This window comes from Drosophila bipectinata, chromosome 3L (genome assembly GCF_030179905.1).
Source record: "Drosophila bipectinata strain 14024-0381.07 chromosome 3L, DbipHiC1v2, whole genome shotgun sequence".
In the NCBI taxonomy this organism is placed as follows: Eukaryota; Metazoa; Arthropoda; class Insecta; order Diptera; family Drosophilidae; genus Drosophila; species Drosophila bipectinata.
In genome coordinates, this window is record NC_091738.1 from 5,875,055 (window position 1) to 5,898,693 (window position 23,639).

The window sequence follows — 23,639 nt, forward strand, 5'->3', positions numbered from 1 at the left end:
TCAATAATTTAAAGATACGGAGAGGCCCAGTAAACCTGATTTTTGGCTGGAAATTAGGTCTTCGTTTTTATTTAGACATTTGCATCATCATCAATTGGAATTCGAGTCGCAGACTGAAAAAAAAAAACAACAAAAGAACACCTCTCCAAAAATGAATCAATGAATTTCCATTAAATATCTAAATAGTTTGTTTACTTATTTTTTTAAAGCGGATTCCAGAAATTGCCTGAATAAATAACCAAAAAATATAAATGAATGAAATAACAAAAGTAACCAAATGATTTTAGTCGGAGGATGAACGTCAGAGGTTATGTTGTTGCCACATAAATCTGGTCAACCAGTTGGTGAATCATAAATAACCCAGAACCTTTGTTGTTCCAAAAGCTTAAAACCTGGCTTAGAACACCTCAAGTCTAGAGTTTCACCACCCAAAAAAAATAAAATGATTAAAAATAGCCGAAACGTTAAAAAAATCAGTGGGAACTACAGAATAGCCCTGGCAACAAAAGATGATGATGATATTAAATATATCTTATAATAAATAGATAATGATGTGGCATTTTGGATATGCTTGACTTTTAAAATAGACTGTTGCATTAGTCTCGATCTTTTGAAGACTGAAGATGTTTACGGGCCCAGCCTGGAACGTGAATCGAGTCTATTATTTAAATAGTAAATGCCCATTTTGTAATCGCGGAACTGCGCAGTTATTACCTTGGAAAACCAGGCCCTTGTAAGCTCTTTAAGAGTTATCACGATTCTATAGAGTCCCCCCTTAAAAGAGGGGATTCGTAAGCTCTAATTACGCTTGAGCCTGGTCTTATTGGACACTCTGACATTTGATAGCTCGTCTTCGATTATACTCGCATCTAATTATGCAGTATTCAAGCCGACGTCAAGTGCTTGCCTCATGTCTAAACAAAAACTTCCGCCGATCTACAGGAAACCCGAAGTTCAAGCCGTAAACTTAGCATTAATTAAAACTAAAAAGTGATTGAGGTGCGCTCGAAGTTGCTTTATTGAAAATAAATCATAGACCGCTGGGTAAGAGCTTAAAAATGTTTAATTAAAAATAATAAAAAGATTCGAATATAAAGTACCTTTTTTTTTTTTAATATTTTTAATATGGTCTCTAGAAACCTGCCTCTTTGGATAGCTTCTTGGGAGCCACATGCCCCACCATCAGATAAGATTTAACCAAAAAACCCGATCTAAGGTATCTAAATGGCCAAAATGCCTTAAACACTAAAGAATTTTAAGTGGCAAATAAAAGTATCTTTGAGATACTCCCAACTGACAGCCGATGAGCGGGCAAAATGCCACTTGAATGAAGTCCAAAAAGGGTTATGCCGAAAAGGCAACAATAGTTGGAGGGGGGCTATTAGATAACTAATTGAGCATACGATGGGGGCATACATACAATTAATGATATTTTCATATCCGAGAAGTGTGAGAAGTGCGATTTTGAGAGATGCGATTCTACAATAAGCTGAGTAAGAAACCGGACAGGTGAATCCGAGTCTGCGCTGGTCAGAGATACACGAACACACCTGTAGAACATCTTCATTCAGAGCTCGAAGCTCGGAGATTTCTCAGATTTATGCAAAACGCAAAAAGCAGCAAAACAAAAACCAAGTTCAAAGTTAGTATATAAGCAGCGACTTGGTTTATTCAGTTATTAGTAGCTCGACAACTGCTATACAGCTTGGATATATTTGGATACAATTTTAAAACCTTAAAACTTAACCCAAAACCACATAAAACCACAATGAAGTGCTTCATCTTGGCTGCCCTGATGCTGGTAAAAGAGCAGATTATTTGCATAATTAATCTCAAATTTACGATCACCGATCACCGATCTGAATAGATCTATTCAATTAAAATCCGGGTTGCTGTGACTCCATAAATGTCAGCCATGTGTGTTGTGATGGCTTAGTGCAAATAATAATAAAAAAATGTGCAAAATACATTAAGTAATTTTTTAGTTACATGCGAGATGAGACTATAGCTTTAACCAATGACTATAGCCCGAGAAATGACATCATCTTTATCTTTTTGTGAAGCGTGCCTAATAATATTAAACCCCATATTAGAGCTGGACTTGCCATTTGTGGAATTAAATATTTTATTAATTTTTATTAATTTATTTAACATATGTCTCTATTTTTAGGCCACCCTGGCTAGCGGCGAGAACATCTTCAAGATTAACATCACCCCCGAGGAGGCTCAACAGTTTCTGAACAGCGCCCAGCTGCGTGGCATTGGCGACATCGAGTATGCCCCCAAGACCGGAGAGAATCCTCTGCCGGAGGCCCGCAACGAGAAGGGCGAGTTCGTCTATATGGGCCGTGTGATCGAGCATCCCGAGGACTATGTGGAGGAGCACTATGATGCCCATCAGTACCACGGCCAGGACGGTCTGGGTCAGTTCGCCTACGGCTACAGGGACTGGAACCAGGGCAAGAACGAGAAGCGCGACGAGACCGGAAAGGTGACTGGCTCCTACAAGTATGTCCAGCCACATGGCCGCGACTTTATTGCCAACTACTATGCGGACAAGACCGGCTTCCATGTGGAGGACAATCGTCCGGCTCACCTGAAACAGCCCGCCACCAAGACCCCGGCCGTGCTCAAGGCCGAGGAGGAGCACTTCAGGCTGTGGGGCGAGCTGGCCGCCGCCGCTGGCCACAATCCCGATCCCTATGCCGCCGAATACCAGCAGGAGGGTCGCTACCAGCCCACCGAGCAGGAGCAACAGCCCTACGTGCACGAGGAGCCGCCATATGTCCCCGGACCCGAGGAGACCGGTGAGCCCAAGGGCTTCTTCTATGCCTTCGACTACAATGTGCCACTCCTCCGCAACAAGGAGGAGCGTGCCGAGCTGGAACGCCTGCGCGCCATCAACAACAAGGATGAGTAGGATCCTTCGCCGGAAGGATCTTGTACAGGATGTTCTGTAGACAGTAGCCCTCATCTAAGTAGCCCAAAATATTTATTAAATCACTCGCTAAAAAAAATAAATATAAATAACAGCTTCAAAAATATACACTTTTGTCAAATACGATCTTTTATTATTACATACATATACATATAAAAATGTGTGTTTTTTGTGTGTTGGTTTACTCCGCAAGTTGAATGTTTCAGAAATCTTTGGGAAATTTTTTAAAAATATTTTTTGACATTTTTCCAAAACACAAATGCTTCTAAAAAGTTAAGTTACTTTTTTATTAAAAACTTACAATTTTTATTCTTGAAAAATATTTTCAAAAAACCCCCCAAAAGTTTTCAAAAACACTCCCATTTTCTTAATAATTTTCTTGCCCTTTTTCCAATCCATTCTTTTGAAGTAAAATTATTGCTTTTTTGCTCTTCGCTTAGAAGACTTGAAACTTAAACTAATTTTAATTTGTAATTATAGTGTGATGTTGCTGTTTCTGCTGTTGTTGTTGGGTTCGTGCTATATATATCTATATATATATATTTTTTTAATAATAATTATACACGAGCTTTATCATTTACAACCAGTTAAAAACTAGCATATATACTTTAGGGTTCTCCTTTCGACCTTTCGGTTCGGGCTTCCGTTTCAACTCTGAAGGAATCTCTAGGTTTAGAATAATACCAATATTGGGATGCAATTTTGATTAATTCTCATACACTCTTTTTCCGGTATGGCACCTTTCTAAAAAAATTAAAAATTAATCTATTGGATATTCCGTTTCCTAGCAAACAAAATTATATTTTATTCGGTATACGTTGTGTAGTTTTCTGTTGTAGCTTCTTTCAATTAAAATATCTTCGATGTGGATACAAAATTAGATTTTTAGAATGAATCACAATTAAAATTTTCGTTCATTTATGGAAATTATTACAAACTTCATATACAAAGTTATCAAGTGTATATATATTTTTTTTTATATGGCAGCATTGTTCAGTCCGATATTGCAGTTGAAACTTTTTATTTTTTCCCGAATGTTATTTCGAATTTTTTTTTTGAGGTTTATTCTATATACTCTATATGGTATTGGATGATTCGTGGTTTAGGTTTAGTTTGAAGTTGAGGGATCGGGTTAGTACAGACAATAAAAACATTTAAACAATATCAAGTGACAAGTAAATAAATACCTCAAGAAAAAATTAAAAAAAAGAATATAGTTTTAGGAAAAAAACTTAAGGAGGTTTTTAGGGTTCTATATACCTCTTCCATTAGCTTGGGGGGTATACAAAGGTACATAAGTTAGTCAAGTTAGTTAGTTAAAAATTAAAACAGGCCTTTAACCTGATGGCCTGTTGTTTTAACCCTCAACTTCAAAGCTTGGAGATCAATCGATCCAGGATTTGGGTGCTTGAATCGTAATACTTTTACATGGAGGACCAGATGAGATGAGATGAGATGAGATGAGGGTGGTGTGTATCAGGAATGGAGTGCTAGGCTAGCTTGTGCTAGTGGATGTTCGTTTGGCGCATGAGTTACTCTTGGGCTTTATATTATTTTTTCTGTGTTGTTGTTGTTGTATATAAGGCAAAACTGTATGCGAGACATACACATATATATTGAACTATGTAAATACGTTTATCATTTCTCAGTTAAATGCCGTGGGGGAAGATCCTGGGAGCTTTGTTCTCGTCTCTACAAACGTCTATGAGCTGGAGCAACATGGCACAACTGTTAGTTAATCATCTCGATCGATCTGTGCTTTGTATTAACTTGGTTTTTCCAAAGAGTCTCTGGTTATTTATCCAAAAAAATTGACCAACTGTGTAAATGCTTGGATGTGTGTGTGTTTCTCTGTCTGTGTGAGTGTATATATATTTTGTATATATAAATCTTGTATATGCTACACGACTCTATCCACGACTCTAAGCCCTAACGGGTAGCCAGAAGATCCACCTTCCAGCTCCCACTTACCTACAAGATTTTGTTTTTCTTTTTTTTTGTAAATTCAGGATTATTTCTACTTGGCAGCCGCTGCCGCTGTGGCATTATTGGGTGCCACCTTCAGCTTGATGAACATCCCGTTGTCCCCGTTGGAGCCACTGTTCAGGTCCAGCTTCTGCACCTCGCACTCCAAATTGTTGATGCAGTTCTTCTCGTACTGGGTGGTGCCGTTGTCGGATGCGTTCGCCTTCTCTGTCGGCTGCTCGCTGGGCGCCACCTTCTTCTCCTTGCTCTTTTTCAGGGCATTCAGCAGGGTCTTCTCTTTGCTCTTGCCCTCCTTGTGACTGCTGCCGTCCTTGTCCTTGTTTTTGTTGTTCTTGAAGCGCGGGAAGATGCAACCGTTTGGCAAGAATCCGCCAAGTTTCTCCTTCTTGGCAGGCGCGGCAGGTGGGGTAATGGGTGCTGGAGCAGGGGCTGGAGTGGCGGCAGGAACAGGAGCCGACACCGAAGCAGGAGCTGCTGTTCCATTAGTGGCCTTTGGTTCAGCGGCCTTCACTTCGGGCTCTGGTTCCGCCACAGCTTGTGGACTTGGAGTTGATCCATTCACCGAACTGCCAGCATCCGTTTGATCCACACAAGCCTCTTCCAGCGGCCTCGACTCCTGTTCCGATGGCTCCTGCTCCGATTGTTCGCTGGCCACTTTGTTATCCAGCTGCTGGGCAAACACAGCCAGGGTGATGCCATTGCCGGGAGTATTCCCATTGCCCTGCTCCGCCAGCAACGGTTCTCCGAGGCCAGCAGGTGGCGAGTTGCCCTCCATCATAGCCGCACCTGAAGCACTGGCTGCCCGTACAGCATCCGGCGACTTGGGAAACATCTGTTGGGTGGTGATATTCTGGTAGTGCTGTTGCTGGCGCTGTTGCAGCATCTGCTCCTCGCGCTCCCGATCACGTTGCGCCTGCACGGCATTCCACACATCCTTGAGCTCGCCAGAAATGTCGCGATCCTTAAGTATAAGGGCGTTTCTGGAAGGAGATTTGGATTGAAGGACCAAGGTTATGTAATCTAGGGCTTTTGATGTCTCACCTGACTAGTTTCACGCCTGGATTCATAGCCTCCACAAAGTCGCACATTAGCTCAACCATAGCGCGCCGCTCCTCTGGATCCTTGCTGTGTCGTCCAGAATCTTTGAGGACCTCTGGATTGGCCATGACCGCAAACACAATGGGAGGACTACGTGGGCTACCAGGTGGCACCTTTAATACAATTTTAAAGGATTTAGTAACCAAATATTTCCATCAGAGAAGCTTTTAAGAAACTTACTCGCATGCCACCGTAGAGGGGTATCGGATCACTGGGCTCCTGTGGTATCACGATGCGTGTCCAGCTAAGGACATTGATGAATAGCTCCTCGCCCGCTTCCGTGGTGGTGCGGATGCACATGTGAGGTTGCGGCGGGTTCTTGAAGTGGCGATAGGCCCTCGAATGGCGATAGCTGTGCGGTGGCGGCGACGAGTTCATCAGGCTCATGCCGAGTCCTGTGATTCCGTTGCTGTTACTTCCATCCAGTTGCTGCTGCATCTGCATGTTGGCCAGGGGCATCTGGGTGTCGACGATGTCATCGTTGTTGTTGTACTGAGCAGTCTCCTCGATGGCAGTGTTTGTTGTAGATGTGGTTTCATTGCTCTGTTGTCCTTGCTGGGCCTGCTGTTGCTGTGCCTGCTGTTCTGGCGAGGAAGCTTCCGCCTCCAGTTCCGCCGCTGACATGGTTATCGGCCGCTATATGTTAACAGTCTTGGGATTATTTAGTTTATGGGGATTACCCCTTTTGTTGATTCCTAGAACAAACTCAATTCGCCTTGCGGCGAATTCGCCCAGCCGTGTTTTCTTCGTCCTCTTTGTTCTACCACGCACTCACACCAGCGCACGATTTAGCTCGCCCTATCTCGCTCTAGCTTTGGGCCGACGTCTTACAGCATTATTATTGCTCCTTGGGTCCTGTAACTTCTGACCTTTGGCGTAATTAATGGACGTGCATGCATATTAGGCTATTGCGTTGACACTAATATCCTCCGAGTCAGAAATTCGAGTCTTTATCTGGCACGTACACCGACGCAAAAGCAAACGGTAAACACCCTTCTTCACTGCGCACCCCGCACACGTACAAGTGGGAGTTGTTGGTTGTCTGTATGGGTGGGTGGATGGTGGATGTGGGAGAAGAAAAGAAGATGAGGTGAAAACATGAAAATGGAAAAGTTCAAAGAGCCGTCCCGTTTTCGGTGCCACACTTACACATTTCACTCGTTTTCATTTATAATAATGACTTTTTCCATTGCACCATTGCACAAACACCAACACCAACACTTGCGCACCATATATATACACACACAGAAGATGCGTTTTTTTTTCCACTCGACTCACATATTTCCCGTCGGCATATGGGAAAACAATGCAGCGAACGAGTGTCTGGCCGCGCGCTGCGCTGATTTTTATATTTAGCTTTTTAGCAGCTTTTCATGGCAGACGGACACCACGGGAAAACAGCCGATTTTTCCGACGTCCCAACATAAACAAAAAACTAATAGTTAGTGTGACCAGATGTACGATGATAAAAAAAAGGGCAACCTGACCACGGCCTATAACAAGTCATATATATATTTTTAATAAAATTTTTTTCAAATAATACTTAAGTAACTAATTATGTGTGTTACAAATAGGATTTTATGCTATGTTTCTCTTACAAATTGTTAAGTTTATGAAAATAATTAGTTCCGACGATTGAAGAACCAGTTCCAAAGTACTGGTTCAGAACCGCGGATTCAATCAATACACATCTGCAGCCCTGGTGCCGGCGTGAATTTTTTTGCAAAAACGCTGGAAAGAAAATTGGATTAAATCACCGAAAATTAAGGCAAAACTGATACTGGCAGCTGTAATTAGTCAATTAAACATTGGGAGCATCGTGAGAAAAAGTTATCAACCGAAAACCACTTGATTCCAAGGCTAGGGACGCAGTTTTCCACTTCGGCGGAAAGAAAATTTAACAAAATGGCGTCCTCGCAAGTCTCAAACAAATCGGGCTCCGGCTGGCCGCGCCGCGGAAGCCAAGGTCAGGCCGATGCTGCCAACAGCAACAACAACGGAACGCAGAAATATGCTCCAAATCAGGCTCTTACCATAAATCGTACTATTAATCTGTAAGTACCATTTCCTACGTGGGGCAACAAACTCTACATTGCTTGTATCTCCCATAGCTACCCCCTAACAAATTACACATTCGGCACAAAGGAGCCCCTCTTTGAAAAGGATCCGTCAGTCCCATCACGATTCCAACGTATGCGGGAGGAGTTTGACCGGATTGGCATGAGAAGGTCCGTGGAGGGAGTGCTTCTGGTGCACGAGCACGGCTTGCCGCACGTCCTGCTGCTGCAGTTGGGTACCACATTCTTTAAGCTGCCAGGCGGAGAGCTAAACGCCGGAGAAGATGAGGTCGATGGCCTAAAGCGACTACTCACCGAGGTATGCAACTTATTTGGCCACTAATGGACCGCTGAATTCTAATATCTGTTGTCTTTTAGACGCTGGGTCGTCAGGACGGTGTAAAGCAAGATTGGATTGTCGAGGACACCATTGGCAATTGGTGGCGGCCGAATTTTGAGCCACCGCAATATCCGTACATTCCGCCGCACATCACAAAGCCCAAGGAGCACAAGAGGCTTTTCCTCGTCCAGTTGCACGAAAAGGGTAAATATCCATAATGAAGTTCGATGCCCGTCGACGTAGGTATATCGAGCAGTGTCAAATCCATTTCACAATTGATGTTATTCAAAATATAACCTTGTATCGTTAATTTTTTTTGTTGTTTGCCAAAAATCGAATACGCTAACCAACCTCATGTCATATCTTTTCAATGCTGTTTAGATACGGACGGGAACGCCAGTTACGATGTACCCTGAGCTGAGCTGTTCCATTAGCGCCGTGTGTGTCGTATCTACCCAACTCTACTCTCAAGAGTGCAATGCCATAGAACAACAAACGAGCAAACAAAACAGAGAATCAAAGAAAAGAACAAAGAAAAGAACAGAGAAAAGAACAGAGAAAAGAAAGAATCGAATCGAAACGATCGCAAGCACGGGCTCAGCCGAATTCTTAGTTATTTTGATTCAAGTTCAATTGTACAACAAATGTCTCTAAATTGAAATTCAAATTGTATTTTGCTCAGTTGCTCAGAACTCAGCGTGTTGGCATATTTTGCTATTTTTCTGCTACTTTTTACCATTCCAAATTCAATGATTGTTGTTGTATCTTTTTAATTTTGTAAATATGTCGACATACGTGTGCGAGACTGAGCGCGCCCATGTTATCCCTTCTATTTAAAAAATATTTATTTATCTCCTATTACTGCTACTGCTACTCTTACGTTTGTGTCAAGTGTGTGTCAAGCTGTTCATCTTAAGGTTGATTGATTGATCGGGCAGGCAGCAGAGAGTATTGTAAAGGTGCTGGGCTGTCGCGAAAGTGATGCGCCCAAATCTCGCGTGTTGTGCAGATTTGCGTGCATGTCGCACAGCCAGTGCAGGTCACCCTTAGTCGCTCCCTTAATCTAAGCACTCGTTTATGTAAACACAAAATACTCTGTTTATACTCTTCTTTGGCCCACCATAGTTAAAAATTAAAAAAATAAATATCCTTAGTTGTTGATTCCCAAAAAATCGACAAATGACTGCTTCAACACCATGTATAATTATGTTCATAACTGAAATTAGTAGTTTTCGCTGCAGTATCTCTGTAGCTGCAGCGAACCCTAGTAATTAGTCTAACGAAGCCACCTATTTAATGTATAACATAATAATTCTTTTTATATATCATACATATATGGCAGCGATACGAAAACGTTATTCTTTATATTTGTAAATTGTACAACCAATTGTAATACCCCCCATAGATGATATTATCTGCGGTTTAAATGCCCCCATACTCTATCTATCTATACATCAATTCTGTCTCTATCGTTTTTTGTAATCTAGCACTATTTGCTGTACCCAAAAATTATAAGCTTGTTGCTGCGCCATTGTTCGAGCTATACGACAACTCGCAAGGCTATGGACCGATCATCTCATCACTGCCGCAGGCCCTCTGCAGGTGAGTTACTTTAACTTACTTACCTAGAATTTCCTATAAAATAATTCTATTTTTTAGGTTCAACTTTATCTATATGTAAGAAGACATCCAGGCCGAGGGACCCATGATCCAGCAATAGTTTAGAAGCAGCAGTAGCAGTGGCACCATCGATCGGTCTACTATATATTACAGATTTCCGCACCTCAGCTCAGCCCCATAGATTTCCATTTCATGTGTGTGTGTGTAAACGTACATAATTGTATTGCAGATGATAAAATGGAAAGCCAGGCCCAAACCACTTGGCAAGAATAGAATCGACAAAAAAGTGTGCTTTATTTATATATATATGTTTAATTCTAATTTTGCATTCAAGGGGTCTCATCTATAAACTATAAATGTTTTAGAGAATGATGATTATTGTTATGATGGTATGGTGGCGATGTGCCTATTTAGAGCATGTATTCACTATAGATTTGTTCGAAATATTCGCGTTTTCTGTAATTGGAAGATACAGACTTGGATTGGGTTACTTGGATTGGGTATCGACATTATCTAATCTACATACATAATTCATTTTTCTATTGTTAACATTGTAATTGTAATTGTAGTGTGGCTAGAAGTGCGTTGCTTTTAACAAATGAACAAATCAACAAAAATCTGAAGAAGCTCACATCAAAATCATCGAACTGAAGTACAGGAACCCTTAAGGAGTGTTTGATTAATACCTTCTTAAGTCTAGATTTTAATTTTCTTTAATTATTCTCTTATGCCAGACGTACAAAATATGCGAATGTGTTGCCTTTACCACAACTTGTTGTGATAGAACTTGAGATCGTAGTAGCCCTGATCGGTGAGGCCTCCACCTCCACCGGAGGACACGGTGGACATTGCATCCGTATTGTCCTGACCGGGCGAGGTGACATCGTGTCCTGGGGGACGATTGATTTTCACCACACCGAAATCCTCGCGCTCCATCTGATCGAATTCCATCTTGCTGCTGGGCATCACCGCCATGCCTACGCCAAAGGAGCGATTCTTCATGCCCGTGTGCTGCTTGCTCAGCTGGAATGCCGGTGGCCGACGGTTATCGCCGATGATGCTTTCCGCCACTTCTGGGGAACGTACTGTTGGCGGAGTGGGAGTGTGGCTCTTTGGCGGCGGTGATGGTGGTGTTATCACCTCGGGTTCCGGCTCTGGTTCTGGCTCTACCTCCGGCTCTGGCTCCGGTTCGAATTCGGGCTCATACCTCTGGGCCTCAAGATCGGCCAGAGTTTGTTGCTCCAGCTGGGCGGCAATCTCTGCAATGTCATGTCCATTGCCGCTGTTGGAAAAGTTTATGAAGCTGTTATCGAGACTAATTTTAAAAAGGAAGGCAGCGGAAATCTTGTTAGTTTTAATTTTAAAAACTATTAGATTTCTGCTGCTTCCATTAAAAATATTAAAAAAAAGTAACAACACCACATGGAACATTGAATTAATCGACAGATGCGCGATTTTTATTCATTTTATTGCTTTAAAAAAAAAATGAAAATTATAAAAAATAAAATAAAAATAAATTATGACAAATAATTATGTTATGTAAATGATAATTAATAATTTGTAATCACAATTTGTCAGGTATTTGATTGATTTGTGTAACGGTTCCGATCATAAATGATTGATTGCAGTTGGGGGGTGGTGTTCTTGTGGGTGGTGGTGGGTGGCATGCGGCAAGTGCAGCTTCTTCTGCTTGTACTTCGAACATTAAGTAAATTCATCAATTGTATTATTAATTAACTAGACGAAAAATAAATATAAATATAAATAATTTGCTAAAATCAAAGCTTTGTACAATGGTTATTGATTTGATATTTGATTTTTGTTCTATATCTATTGTATATGATGCAGCCGTGTGCAATGTTTGTGGTTATCTATTTGATTCTGAAAGACAAACGAAAAGAAACAAATGAAACCCAAATGAAGACAATCCACAAAATGATAAATGTCTTAAATAATTAAAAATTAATTGAAGTTTAATAATTACCTGTTGGATTCTGCACTGCTACCGCCACCCTTGCCGTTTTTCGAGCTTCCAGCATGAATTATCTGGAAAATATACACATTTTCTATTATTAATTTCGATTTACTACAAATCTGGACTAATTTTATTAAGAGAATTGTATTCAAAGATAAGATCTCCGCCCAATTAACCCCTGGTAATGGCCGTTTCGTGGCCCACACAATTCATAGAATTTCTTTATTAATTTGTTACTCCACAACTTGATATAAACACCCCTGGCGAGGCTTTTTGTGTCAACTTGGCACGCATCCAAAACCACCACCCATTCGTTAGGCATTTGGGGGTGGTTGACCCCCATACTGGTGGTGACCCACTCTGGGAAAGTGAAAGTTATGTTATGCTTAGAAACTACTAATCCTGGGGTGTTGCATAAAATTATAGAAATTTGTGTACATGTTTAGACTTGTTTATCAAGACTTCTACAATCAAGTCTACTTCTACAATCATTGTTACTTTCGATTATTTATCGATAAATTAGACAGTTATATTGAAATATAATTATATCTACAAATCTATATGATTATCAACGAACTACAAAGATTATTTCTTGGATTTGGCAACTATATAAGTGAAATAAATATCCATATACATATGTATGTGTTTAGACATGTATGAATAGGTTCATTTCGATTTTTCCTTGATAAATTAGACAAGATATATATAAAAACTATATACAGACAAGATATAGTTAGACTTTATCCTGTTTATATCAAACGACCTGCAAAGATTTATATGTGGATTTAGCAAATTTATAAAATAAATTATAGAAATTCATGTACATACATATGTACATGTCTAGACTTGAACAATAAAATATTGTTCCTTTCGATTATTTATCGATAAGTTTGACAGTTCTATTTCAAATCAATCATATCACGTTAAGAATCTACGACCTACCAAGACTAATTCATAGACCTAGCCAAAATTCAACTAAAATAGATATCCACATACATGTTTAGACATGCAAGGACAAGTTCCTTTCGATTATTAATCGATAACCTCGACAAATATATTTAAAACCAATTATATCAAGTCAACAAAGGAACTATAACAATTTATTAGTGGATTTGGCACACACACATAACATTAATGTTTTAGATTCATCACCGTAAACCAAAAATGTCACTGGGAATTTAAAATAACTTCAAATTTGGATGAATCCTGGTTAGTCACAGGTCATGCGAGTCCAAAGGTCTTCAGAACTTAAAACCAATAATTGAAGAATGGATTGAGGAATTGAAACGACTGTCCGACGCTGTTATGAGCTGTCCAAACAGTTAAACGAAGAATTTGGGGCTTGGTGCTTGGTGTGGCGCATCTGTATGGGTTCTACTGTACTGGGGAGCCGGCATCTCCGTGTCCCATTTCGGGGGAGCGAACCAAGTATATGGTAGTCTGGCAGTTGGGGCATGTGGTGCACATTTCGGCCTCGGGGGGCGGTGCCGCAGCTCCTCCTCCGCTCTCACGGGGTGCTGCAGCGTTGCCAGCTCCTGCCGCTCCGGCTCCTAGTCCGTTAGTTGACGATGCCCCAGCTGCCTGAGCTCCTCCTGCCGGTGACTGAGGGTGTGGCGAGGATATGTTATATTTAATAATTCCCTAACGAATCTGCTTATATTTACGTATCCTTGTTGGGGGGTTTGTTGTTGCTGCTGTGTTGGTTGTTGTTGTTGTTGCTGATGATGATGAGATTGTTGTTGGTATTTGTTCTGAGCCTGTGAATCTTGTTGTTGCTGCTGTTGTTGCTCATAGCCGGCCTGATGCTGGTGCTGGGGATGAGCACGTCCCGATGGTGGCGGTTCCAATCGAGTAGGCTGCCCGGCAGCCGGTTGCTGAGCGTACTGCTGTTGCTGCTGCGACGGTGCCGGTGAGGCAGGAGGTACCTGTTGTGGCGGCGGCACCTGCTGTTGGTCCATCTGCTGCTGGCCAGCATCCTGCCCGGCAGACATGCGTATCGGAGCCACTGCAGCAGCGGATCCCTGCTGCTGCTGCTGCTGGCTGGCAGCAGCGCCACCTCCGGCAGCTGCTTGCGGCATGGCGTCTCTTTCCAACCCGGAATGACGCACCCTGGGTGGGCGCGCAAAAGCATTGGAAGCCAAGAAGGCATCATCCACATCCTGCAAGCCGGACCGGCGTTGGAAGGGATCCTGACTGCGTACAATGCCACTGCGGCTCAGAGCATCCAAGGGACTCTTGCGTGGCTGTGACTATACCGGTTAGGAATACAGATTAGATCTGCACAGCATACGCTTACGTTATCCGGGTTCCTGGCCTGGCTGGGAGTCAGGCTGATCTCACTGGCCGGTTTGCGTCCGACGGCAGCTGCCCCACCACCCTGCTGGCGTGACTGGGCGAACCAATAAAGAACATCTTTTAAGGCGCCACACAAGTTGGGATTATACTTACCGCCATGCTAGTCTTGGATGCTTGATAGCCGGTGCCTTGGCGTGCCCCGGGGGCATTACCACGTTTGGCATCCATAAATAAAATCACTTGAAATTAGTTATCCGCACGAAAAACTTTATCCGCCACACAAATCGCGACGAAACTCGCCCGTTTACACGTTATATAAAACCGATATAAAAATATATTCCTCAGAGCTCAGAGCTGGGAGTGAAAATTTTCTATCCGACCGCTAGCGAGTATAAATCTAAACTGAACTAAGCTACGAGCAATGTAAGGATTTACCATTTGACAGATCCAAATACCGATCACAAGGCCTACTTGTCTCAAAATATTTTTTTTTGTAAAATTTCAACTAATAATTTTAACCAAAAAAAATTCAAATTCCAAAAATAAAACCAAAACGAATAGAACCTAGTTATGGAATTACAAGTGTCTAAGTACCTCGGCCATGCTGCAGGAGGGACGCGGTGCCCCATAACGTCCGGACGGTGATATTTGTGTTATCTGCTGCTGGAGCAGGGCGGTGGTCGAGGCGCTCTGTTGCTGGGAGCCACGACGCCGGTTAGAATCCTCGCCCAGGTAAGTAGCACCAAAGAGCTGTGTGTTAGGACTGGATGTTTGGTTATCGGTTAGCGCGACATGTGGATAAAGATTAAGATTTTTTTTTTAAATATTAGTAATGAAAGTTTAAGATTAAGCAAATAAAGCAACAGGCAAGCATGTTAACAAAATGAATTAAAGCCACGTTTTATCGATCAACGGAATTCCTCCGGCAAACAAACAAATCTACTTGCCAAGTCCGATTTGCATACGAAGGTATATATGTACATATATATATACCACCGATATGCAAATGGGGCTAAAACGAAATGGCCAACTGGTGAGGCCGAAAGTGAAATGTTTCCTGCAGCAGCGAAAGCAACGCCTTAATTGCCAGGGACTGCGCCATAGGTCAGGAAATCAGCGCAACGCCGGGCCACTCCCCACCTGCCCACTCACCTGTTTGTGATGTGCAGACCATTGTTCCCGGTGTGGTGTGGCGATGGGGCGTCCAAGTTTCCATTACCGTTGGCCGAGGGCGTTCCAGAACCACCACCGAAGAAGCCCTGATATAACACGAAATTATTCGCCTGCGGAATGATATTCTTCAGACCATAGTGCTTCTTGAGGAATCCCAGAAGCTTCTCCGACGGCCTGTCCACCGAGCACTTGACCGGCGACCATTGCTCCTCCCGCAGCATGGTCTCGAACAAACGCTTTCCCAGGCCGGCCCGTTGACGGGTCTCGTGGACATAAAAGTCCAGGATGGACGGAGCATTCTCCACCTTGCGCGATTTTCCAGTCTCGTCGAACAGATACAGATCCTTGGTGCCCACTTTCAACAAACCAGCAACGGCGCCGCTGTAAAATTTCCATATAAGTCTTGACCTAGAGGAGGGGATGTATCTACTTACTTGTGTCCAGCTTCAGTATCGGCCAGCAAATAGATGGTCTGGGTGTCGCACATTCGCAAGCGTTGGGCGGTGGTCACCGGCTTGTTGAGGCCCTGCGAGGTGGCCGACAGTTGACCCAACCTGTCAATGATCTCCGACATCTTCGAGGTGGCATCCCTAAGAGAGTGTATTCGGTTAGTTGGATTCGGATCCTGCCATATCCCATTTCCCACAATACTCACAAACACTGACGCCTGTCGCCGCGGAAGGTGTGCGGCAGTAGGTTCGATGTCACCTTTATTATCGGCTCGGGGAACAGGGGTCTGATGTCGAAGCGGAAGTCCACCATTATGCTCTCTGTTTGTGTTGATCTGAATCTGAATCTGTTCTGGTATGGTCTGTTCTGGTATCCTATTTAAATTCACTAGCGTCTATGGGCGGCCCCTGCAATTTAGAATTGAGAAATGCGAATTTAATGGAGCGTTGCGAAATCGGTGCGCAAACAATTTGATTATCTGATTCCGCCTGAGGGGCTTGCTTTTGGAGCTCCCTAGCCTTTGTCTATGGTGGGGGGTGGGGGTGAGGTGCTGTGGGAATCACTGCACATGCAATCGAGCCCATGATTGTTGCTACACAGCCCCGCCTTTGGGAATGATTCAGCAGATGGGAACCCACACGTGTACACAAATAAAATTTTTGTCTTTATTAGAAATTCTATTGAAATATTTATAGGAAATTGTTTATTTTTTGGTTTAAATAATGTGTTTTATAAGAATTTTTAATATATTATTTTCAAGTAGGCCATTTAAAAAGTATCTATTCTTCAAAAATAATATATTTTTATTATAAAATTGAAAAATAAAACCATATTTAAGTTAAACCATATTCAAAAATAATATATTTTTATTATAAAATTGAAAAATAAAACCAAATTTAAGTTCTGAAATTCATATTTCCTGGCGGATTCCCAGAGGCAACCCGCAGGAGTCACAGCGAATTCATTGGGGAATGGAACTAGAATATATTTTTACCCTCAAATACCTCTTAATTTTTTTTTGGAGTGTACTTTGGGAGCAAAGCCTCTACAGAAATTGTTTTTCCTTTGTTTCTGTTGCCGACTGACTGGTTTTTTTTTGTCATTCCTTTTTTTTTTTGTTGTGCTGGTTGACCCAAATCACCGCATTAGACTCGGATTACAATCGAAACTGTTGCGTTTCGGGGGAATCCTTTTTCGACAGGAATATGCAACTTCCGTTTCTGGGAGCGGGGCTGTCAGGATACAACCGTTAGCCGCTTGCATGTCACTATTAGCTGTATGTATTGTTAATTTTTTGAGAGCAACGACCGCTGAGAACGGGAGAGAAACGATAACGGGTGCTTTGTAGTAATTACATTTAAAAGGAGGCGTGGGGGGAAAACTTTTTCCCCATTGTTGCGATTTTGTCAGAGGAAAAGTTAAACAACGTCGCTGCTCGAGTTTCCAGAACTGCGATGGCAACAGCAAGAAAAGCAATCGTCGGCAAATGACGTGTTTTCATTTCATTTTTTACATATCAGGCTTACATACATACATACAATCATAAAGATTGTGTGCTTTTTGGCCCCCAGCAAAGGGGAGGTTGTTATTGTTATTGTTCGTCTTGCTTGTTGACGTCGGTTGCCACGAATCAGTCCACTTTGTAACTGTTTATGAGTTTATGAGCCAAAGCAAGTGATGCAAAACAAAAATACAAGACGACAAAAGGTAACAGAGAGAGAAACAGAGAGAGGGAGGTGGACAAAAGCCACAAAAGGAGCGAAACTGCAGCACTTCTTGGGCTCCCCTTTTTGCTCCACTTGTAAATGTGTCAAGTGAGCTACTGCTCTCACCCCAGCATGTGCATGCGTGCATGTGTGTAAGAGCGTGAGAGAGTTAATCAACGGAATTAAAATCGCGTGCACTCGTTAACAACAGGCGGGTTAGAAGAGAGGCACCCAACATGACGGGGGATCGTCCCATACAATTTAACGGTTAATCAGCAGACAGCCACAAAAACAACTCTCGAGTTGGAAACAGCTTGGAGACTGAAAGGCTGAAAAACAAATCAATCGAGCACCCCCAGCTAATGAAAATAGACACTTCCTACTAATCGACTAGCTGATGGTGATGAAAATTAATACAGCAATTACGCGGCCTTCAGACTGGTACTATATGCATGGCTTAATAACCAAAGCCGAGCCTATCAGCTGTCTGATGGAAAAACAAACCCACAAAGTGTCGTGTCGCGTCATTATGCAAGCTTTCCGTTTTATTTTTTCCATTATGGATGTGGGAGGTAACAGATGGGGGCGTGGCACGGAGCTCAATTACCAAAGTCAGCCGTCAACTGCCTCACTAAATTCCATATTGCTATAAATGGTAGTACAGATGAGATTCTTAACAAAGATTCTCAGACTCTATACTAGGTTTTTGGGGTTTAGATGGCCAAGTTGTACTGTTAGTTTTGTCGTAAATTAGAAACCATTATCACGCCATTGGAATAATAAATTAGGCAGTACAGGTACATACATATATACTTTGGGATCAGGTGACGAGCCTACCTCTACACTTTGTGTGTACAATGTCCTCGGCAAACAAACGGAATGGACTTTGGTGGAAATTTATGCAGCAACAAGGTCAATCGATAACTGCAAGCCTGAAAGGAAATGGCCAGTCAAAAAAAAAAAAACCTACGACTATGTAGTTCAGTTGCCAAGGAAAAACAACAACAAATCACAGACCGAACCAACGACAGGTGCCGCAACCGCTGACAGGGACAGGGACAGGGGCTCAGGTAAAAAGTACAGGTGTGTACTCTTTTCGAGTTTTCCTCGTTCTTAGTTTCCCAAGGCAACGGCAATTAAAAATAATCAACAGTTTATGGCTTTGTTCAGTTGAAGTCGTTGGCCGAGGCGAGCTTTAAATATGCATGAATGTTCCTGCACGCAATGCGTGGTTTATCGTTATCGATAGCCTGTCATCATAGTAGCCTGGCAATGAAATACTTTTGCTTTTGCGGTCTAGCCTGCCTAGCCGCCTGTTATTTTGCTGCTGCTGCTGTTTACCACAAACGAACGATCGCGAACGGTCAAAACAACTTGTTATTCTACAATAGCGAATTACAAAAAAAATAAATAAAAAAAATTGCCTTAGCAACGATAACAACAAAAAACAAGAAACCGCATCAAGGGGAATTGCATTTGCGGCTGTCATTGTTGACTGTTTGTTGTTTTTGTAGCTTGCATTGCACGCGCCTGCCATTGTTTTGTATCTAATCGCTGGAGAGTAGAAGAATGGCTCGAGAAGAACCAAGATAGATAGAGAAGACAAGATGCATCCAACAGTGCAATGCCAGCATAAGATTGCATCAGACTCCGATCATGACAATTTAATTTTAAATCGCGCGGTTTTAAAAATACTTGTAGCTTACTCAGCCAATAATCAGTCTGGATTTCGGTGATTTTCCACCTCTGAGATTAATGATTAAAAAAAAGGAAAGTAACTCAAAAACAGATCCCATTAGGTAAACAAAGTAATACACTACGCTGATAGAAAATAAATACAAGACCAAATACAAGAGGCCTTGAGAAACTCGAGAACGGTTCCTGGTATAGGGGTCATAAATGCCACACTTATTTGCTTTTTTTTTTTGGCGATAATTTTTTGGGGTAGTCTTCCGATGTCTGGCCACAAAACACACACCCCCGATCCCTGGTAATCGGCCAGTGTCAAATTGGTGCCACGGATGATAAGGCTTTCTGCTGGAGAATCTAGTTCCAGGCGGTTCTCCTAAGCACTCGAGTGCCGCGGGTTTAATGACAGCCAACCATAATTGTTCTTATTGTTTATGTTTTTTAGCGATTATCAGACATTGTCGCATGAGAGCAGCACGTGGTGGGTTCAAAGGTTCATGTTCTTTGGGAAATGGATTCATCTTCAATTGAAACGCAAAGGCATGAATTAAATCCAATTTATGAGGATAAAAAAAAGACATGGAAGGTGAGTGGCTAGTCGGTGTGAATCAACCAGATAAGAGAATGAAAGGTCTAGTGAATGAGTGTGTAAGACACCAAACTGTCTCTTTCACACGGGGCAACAGGGGTGGTAAAGAGGGGGTGTTTTAGTGGAAAATATAAAACAAATAAATTGAGAAAATTCCGTTTCAGTTTAGTTGTTATCCAACACTATTACAAGACCCCCTTTGTGAATCACTGACTTCGCCCCTGGATCCTGGCCTGTAATGATCGGGGTGCTGTTATCGTTCGATCGCTGGTCAGCGAGAAATGAGAGGGGGAGAGAGAGCGAGAGTGGCTGAGAGTAACTGCGCTTGTATGCGACAAGTGAGTTTTCTTAAAAGGGCGATCGGCAGCTGTGCAGTCACTTGAAAAACACCAGTCAACGCGAACAGTTCCCCAGATCGCTTCAATCGGAAAACCCGTCAACTGAAACTCGACTGGAGACGGAGACCCACTTATCAGAACAAAAACAAAAAACAGCTGACCGGAGGAGAGCAGCAAACAGCTCAGCTCAGCTCAGCGCGTGTGCGAATAACAAGAAAAGAAACAAAAACGAGACAAACATACAAACAAAAAAGCACGCAGCACGAGATACACAAAAAGAAGCGTTATTTCGGCAGCGGAAAATTTTCAAAACGTCGAAACAAAGCCGAATCGTAATAGCCGAGAGCTTTTACGTCCAAAAGAAACAAACTTGAAAGTCATCTACCCACAACGTGTTAGCCGGTCGAGATGAGTGGTTCGGTTTTGAGCATCGCGCGTCCTGCCGCCACAAATGGTCACAGTTTGTTGGCCAAGCAGATGAACTGCAACGGTAATGGCACCACGGCTGGAGCGGCCAAGACCACTGTGGCCTCGGCCATAACACCGCCCAAGCAACCCCAATTGGCGGCCAAGGTCATTCAGCAGTCGCAGATCATTTGCTTCGACGTCGATTCGACGGTGATTTGCGAGGAGGGAATCGATGAGCTGGCCGAGTACTGTGGCAAGGGTAGCGAGGTGGCACGTGTGACCAAGGAGGCGATGGGCGGTGCCATGACCTTCCAGGATGCCCTCAAGATACGCCTGAACATCATTCGGCCGACACAGCAGCAGGTCAGAGATTTCATCGCCGAGCGTCCCAGTACACTGACCAAAAATGTGAAGCGCTTTGTTACCCACCTGAAGGCGGAGGGTAAACAGGTGTACTTGATCTCCGGAGGATTCGATTGCCTGATAGCTCCCGTAGCCACGGAACTGGGAATCCCCCTCACCAATGTGTATGCCAACAAAATGCTCTTCGATTACCTGGGCAACTACGACAGCTTCGACATCAGCCAGCCCACTTCGCGCTCCGGCGGCAAGGCCGAGGCCATATCGATGATCAAACAGAAGTACAATGAGGACTCCTTGATCACCATGATCGGAGATGGAGCCACCGATCTGGAGGCAGTGCCCCCAGCCAATTATTTCATTGGATTCGGCGGCAATGTGGTCCGTCCGGAGGTCTATCGACGGGCCCAGTATTACGTAACGGACTTTGAGCAGCTCATGGGACAAAATGAATAACCGGACTAAGCCCAGTAATAGAAATTAGGGGTGTGGGGGTGGTGAATTTAGTATTTGAAATCAACGCTGTTATAGCTGATAGTGATGCACCTGTTATTTTGTCCAATTCTGTGTGAAAATGTATGTATGTACCGCGTAGTTCATAGCAAATTGCTAAAAAAAACAATAAAAAGCAATAGTACAATTATGGAGAACAATAGGCCGCACTTTGTTACTGTTAGTTTGTTAACAGAGCGCTGTAAGTGACGCAGTTACATATGTAATTATACAGGGTGCGCCATACCAGAAACAAAGGCCATGTTATAAGTTTAAAAATATATTCCATAGTTAAGTTTGATGCAAAAAACGAATTTCTCAATAAATATAAACTAAAGTATAAAAATAAAATTATATCTTTTTTATTTTTAGGCCTTTATGAATATTTTATGTAGTAATAGGTGGTTTACTCCCATTAGGTAAGCCAATTAAGACCTAATAGCTTGAAAGTTTTTACCTTCAATAATAAGGTGATAGTTCACTTTGGAAAAAAAGAAAGAAAAGCGAGAGGTCAGTGAACTCCTATAGCGGTTGGGAAAGTAATCTATTTTTAACTATTTAGGTAAGGAATATTACCTTTTTATTAATTAGCTCTTAAAGCAAAGAAACCCAGATGTAGATAAAGTAGCAAGTCTGATAAAAACCATGAAGAAATTTCAGCCAAAGTCCAAGTAATATAATATTTTATTGGTCAAGGAAAAGCAAAAAACAGCTTTATTTTATAGTTTTCTATGAAAAAACATGCAATCTACTTGCCTAGGTTTCATTTTCCTTCAACTTCCAACAATTTGTCGGCTCTAAAAGCCGTTTAAACTAGAAAATAACGCCTACTACAGTAATTATCAATATACGTATCTATGTAATCGAGCTCCAATGGAGTTGAGCACAGTTGGATCCACGGCAAGGCCGAAGCGTGGGTGCTATCGTCGGGTGGCGGCATGCCATGAATGGAACGAACGGGACGGGTGGTTTGGGGGTCAACGTCATCGTGTTTAATTGACGGCGGGAAAAGCTTTGAGCCGGCTTAAATGTGGACCATATTAGGCGTGATACGACTGCCGTTTAAACGCAAAGAGGCGTGAATTAAGGCCAGGTTGCAGCTGAAGGCAGAATAGGAAGAAAGCGGCTGCAGAGGAAGCGGCGGTGAGATCATCTGGCTAATGAAGGGGCTTTAAATGGGTATCCAAAACTGTTGGGGCACTTGTGACTCATTTCTATGGAACGTTATTTGAATTTTTAAAACAAAAGCAACCCAATCGAAAGGAAGAAAGGTATTTTGGGGGCAAGTATCTTGTAGATAAAGACACATCTGTTTTTTTGTGGAACTTGTAACCTATCTCGATGGTCACAGCTGTCTTTGAGATATGACTTCAGAGTTCGCATGACGTAAAGTTGTTTTATTTATGAGTAACTATGTTCACTGAGCCACACAAACATATCACGAATGCGAAAGCGGTGGGCAGCGGAATGGAAATAGACTGGTCTATAGACGAATAACCAAGAGACGTAAACAGAAACAGAAAGCTTGACGAGCGCCGACTTACCGCAACAATTAAAATCAACAGCGTCAAAGGTCTCGACGTGGTGTCTTCCGACGCGAAAATATATCTCAAAGATAGTTCCAGTTTCCAGTGACGATTTGGATGCACTCTCCGGCTTTTTGGCTGCAACACGGATTGCGGATGCTGCGCGTTGAGTTGCGGGCGTGCTTACTCAGTATCTATGTATCTCACTCTTCCGAACACTAAACACTCACGGGGTTCTTATATCGATTTTAGAATTTATACTTTTCCTGCCAAACTAATTTTTTGAGAACACTCTTCCGAATTTTTAATCGATTCGTATAGACTTCCGTATTTTTTTTTGATTCAATAACACATTTTTCATATGCTTTGTGATGATTGTGTCGTCTCTATTCCGATGAGAGTGTGAGGGGGAGCAGGAAAAAAAGAGCCGGAGAGCCGTGGCGGCGTCGTTATTGCACGAAAGTTGGCTTAAAAATGTGGGGAGCCCGAGTTTTTGGGGGTTGGCCAAGATTCAAGTCAGGTCGAGGCTTTTACTGGTATTATACCAGGTTGTTGTTTTTATCGAACTATCGATAGTTCAAGATTATGCGATAGTAGAT

General features: G+C 42.5%; 6 protein-coding genes across 10 annotated transcripts; 3 read left to right on the forward strand and 3 right to left on the reverse strand.

The window, feature by feature from the left end:
- The first annotated feature begins 1,678 nt into the window (after positions 1–1,678).
- On the forward strand, positions 1,679–3,046 carry Cpr67B (Cuticular protein 67B). 2 transcript variants are annotated; one of them, XM_017246004.3, is made up of 2 exons: positions 1,679–1,801; positions 2,171–3,046. In XM_017246004.3, the coding sequence occupies exons 1-2, from the start codon at positions 1,769–1,771 to the stop codon at positions 2,918–2,920; spliced, it is 783 nt and encodes a 260-aa protein (XP_017101493.2). In that variant the 5' UTR covers positions 1,679–1,768; the 3' UTR covers positions 2,921–3,046. The 2 variants fall into 2 exon arrangements, with proteins under 2 accessions (XP_017101493.2, XP_070136193.1); XM_070280092.1 differs by lacking the exon at positions 1,679–1,801 and adding an exon at positions 1,978–2,110.
- On the reverse strand, positions 3,045–7,471 carry LOC108128416 (uncharacterized). Its single transcript, XM_017246005.3, has 4 exons — positions 7,172–7,471; positions 6,203–7,064; positions 5,966–6,135; positions 3,045–5,904 (listed from the first exon to the last, which is right to left on the reverse strand). The coding sequence occupies exons 2-4, from the start codon at positions 6,644–6,646 to the stop codon at positions 4,956–4,958; spliced, it is 1,563 nt and encodes a 520-aa protein (XP_017101494.2). The 5' UTR covers positions 6,647–7,064; positions 7,172–7,471; the 3' UTR covers positions 3,045–4,955.
- Positions 7,472–7,691: 220 nt separating this feature from the next.
- Positions 7,692–10,347, forward strand: Cpsf5 (cleavage and polyadenylation specificity factor subunit 5). 2 transcript variants are annotated; one of them, XM_017245930.3, is made up of 5 exons: positions 7,695–8,076; positions 8,134–8,398; positions 8,458–8,623; positions 9,907–10,021; positions 10,079–10,347. In XM_017245930.3, exons 1-5 carry the CDS (start codon positions 7,928–7,930, stop codon positions 10,098–10,100), a joined length of 717 nt encoding a protein of 238 aa, XP_017101419.1. In that variant the 5' UTR covers positions 7,695–7,927; the 3' UTR covers positions 10,101–10,347. The 2 variants fall into 2 exon arrangements, with proteins under 2 accessions (XP_017101420.1, XP_017101419.1); XM_017245931.3 differs by lacking the exons at positions 9,907–10,021; positions 10,079–10,347 and adding an exon at positions 8,801–9,894 and having other exon boundaries at positions 7,692–8,076.
- An 8-nt stretch (positions 10,348–10,355) lies between these two features.
- Positions 10,356–23,548, reverse strand: Atat (alpha-tubulin acetylase). 3 transcript variants are annotated; one of them, XM_017245926.3, is made up of 7 exons: positions 23,059–23,548; positions 16,138–16,339; positions 15,917–16,072; positions 15,462–15,863; positions 14,904–15,072; positions 12,024–12,085; positions 10,356–11,321 (listed from the first exon to the last, which is right to left on the reverse strand). In XM_017245926.3, exons 2-7 carry the CDS (start codon positions 16,242–16,244, stop codon positions 10,802–10,804), a joined length of 1,416 nt encoding a protein of 471 aa, XP_017101415.2. In that variant the 5' UTR covers positions 16,245–16,339; positions 23,059–23,548; the 3' UTR covers positions 10,356–10,801. The 3 variants fall into 3 exon arrangements, with proteins under 3 accessions (XP_017101415.2, XP_070136191.1, XP_017101416.2); XM_070280090.1 differs by lacking the exon at positions 23,059–23,548 and adding an exon at positions 16,937–17,183; XM_017245927.3 differs by lacking the exon at positions 10,356–11,321 and adding an exon at positions 11,470–11,920 and having other exon boundaries at positions 23,059–23,531.
- On the reverse strand, positions 13,083–14,812 carry LOC122320966 (protein elav). The gene is made up of 4 exons (XM_070280091.1): positions 14,463–14,812; positions 14,311–14,403; positions 13,679–14,257; positions 13,083–13,616 (listed from the first exon to the last, which is right to left on the reverse strand). The coding sequence occupies exons 1-4, from the start codon at positions 14,535–14,537 to the stop codon at positions 13,389–13,391; spliced, it is 975 nt and encodes a 324-aa protein (XP_070136192.1). The 5' UTR covers positions 14,538–14,812; the 3' UTR covers positions 13,083–13,388.
- Positions 20,285–21,675, forward strand: aay (phosphoserine phosphatase). Its single transcript, XM_017245929.3, has one exon. It carries the CDS (start codon positions 20,663–20,665, stop codon positions 21,476–21,478), a length of 816 nt encoding a protein of 271 aa, XP_017101418.2. The 5' UTR covers positions 20,285–20,662; the 3' UTR covers positions 21,479–21,675.
- Positions 23,549–23,639: the final 91 nt, after the last annotated feature.

Excerpts from the sequence above, each read along its gene's own strand:
- Cpr67B (XM_070280092.1), top strand. The coding sequence starts at position 2,018 with ATGACTATAGCCCGAGAAATGACATCATCTTTATCTTTTTGTGAAGCG. Across the intron at positions 2,111-2,170 it reads TAGAGCTGGACTTGCCATTT|GCCACCCTGGCTAGCGGCGA; the intron begins GTGGAATTAAAT and ends CTCTATTTTTAG.
- LOC108128416 (XM_017246005.3), bottom strand. The coding sequence starts at position 6,646 with ATGTCAGCGGCGGAACTGGAGGCGGAAGCTTCCTCGCCAGAACAGCAG. Across the intron at positions 6,136-6,202 it reads CCCTCTACGGTGGCATGCGA|GTGCCACCTGGTAGCCCACG; the intron begins GTAAGTTTCTTA and ends ATTGTATTAAAG. Across the intron at positions 5,905-5,965 it reads CCAGGCGTGAAACTAGTCAG|AAACGCCCTTATACTTAAGG; the intron begins GTGAGACATCAA and ends ATCTCCTTCCAG.
- Cpsf5 (XM_017245930.3), top strand. The coding sequence starts at position 7,928 with ATGGCGTCCTCGCAAGTCTCAAACAAATCGGGCTCCGGCTGGCCGCGC. Across the intron at positions 8,399-8,457 it reads TAAAGCGACTACTCACCGAG|ACGCTGGGTCGTCAGGACGG; the intron begins GTATGCAACTTA and ends GTTGTCTTTTAG. Across the intron at positions 8,624-9,906 it reads CGTCCAGTTGCACGAAAAGG|CACTATTTGCTGTACCCAAA; the intron begins GTAAATATCCAT and ends TTTGTAATCTAG.
- LOC122320966 (XM_070280091.1), bottom strand. The coding sequence starts at position 14,537 with ATGGATGCCAAACGTGGTAATGCCCCCGGGGCACGCCAAGGCACCGGC. Across the intron at positions 14,404-14,462 it reads CATCCAAGACTAGCATGGCG|TCACGCCAGCAGGGTGGTGG; the intron begins GTAAGTATAATC and ends TGGTTCGCCCAG. Across the intron at positions 14,258-14,310 it reads AGGCCAGGAACCCGGATAAC|CCACGCAAGAGTCCCTTGGA; the intron begins GTAAGCGTATGC and ends GTATAGTCACAG.
- Atat (XM_017245926.3), bottom strand. The coding sequence starts at position 16,244 with ATGGTGGACTTCCGCTTCGACATCAGACCCCTGTTCCCCGAGCCGATA. Across the intron at positions 16,073-16,137 it reads GGCGACAGGCGTCAGTGTTT|GGATGCCACCTCGAAGATGT; the intron begins GTGAGTATTGTG and ends ACACTCTCTTAG. Across the intron at positions 12,086-14,903 it reads CCTCCTGCAGCATGGCCGAG|ATAATTCATGCTGGAAGCTC; the intron begins GTACTTAGACAC and ends TATATTTTCCAG.
- aay (XM_017245929.3), top strand. The coding sequence starts at position 20,663 with ATGAGTGGTTCGGTTTTGAGCATCGCGCGTCCTGCCGCCACAAATGGT.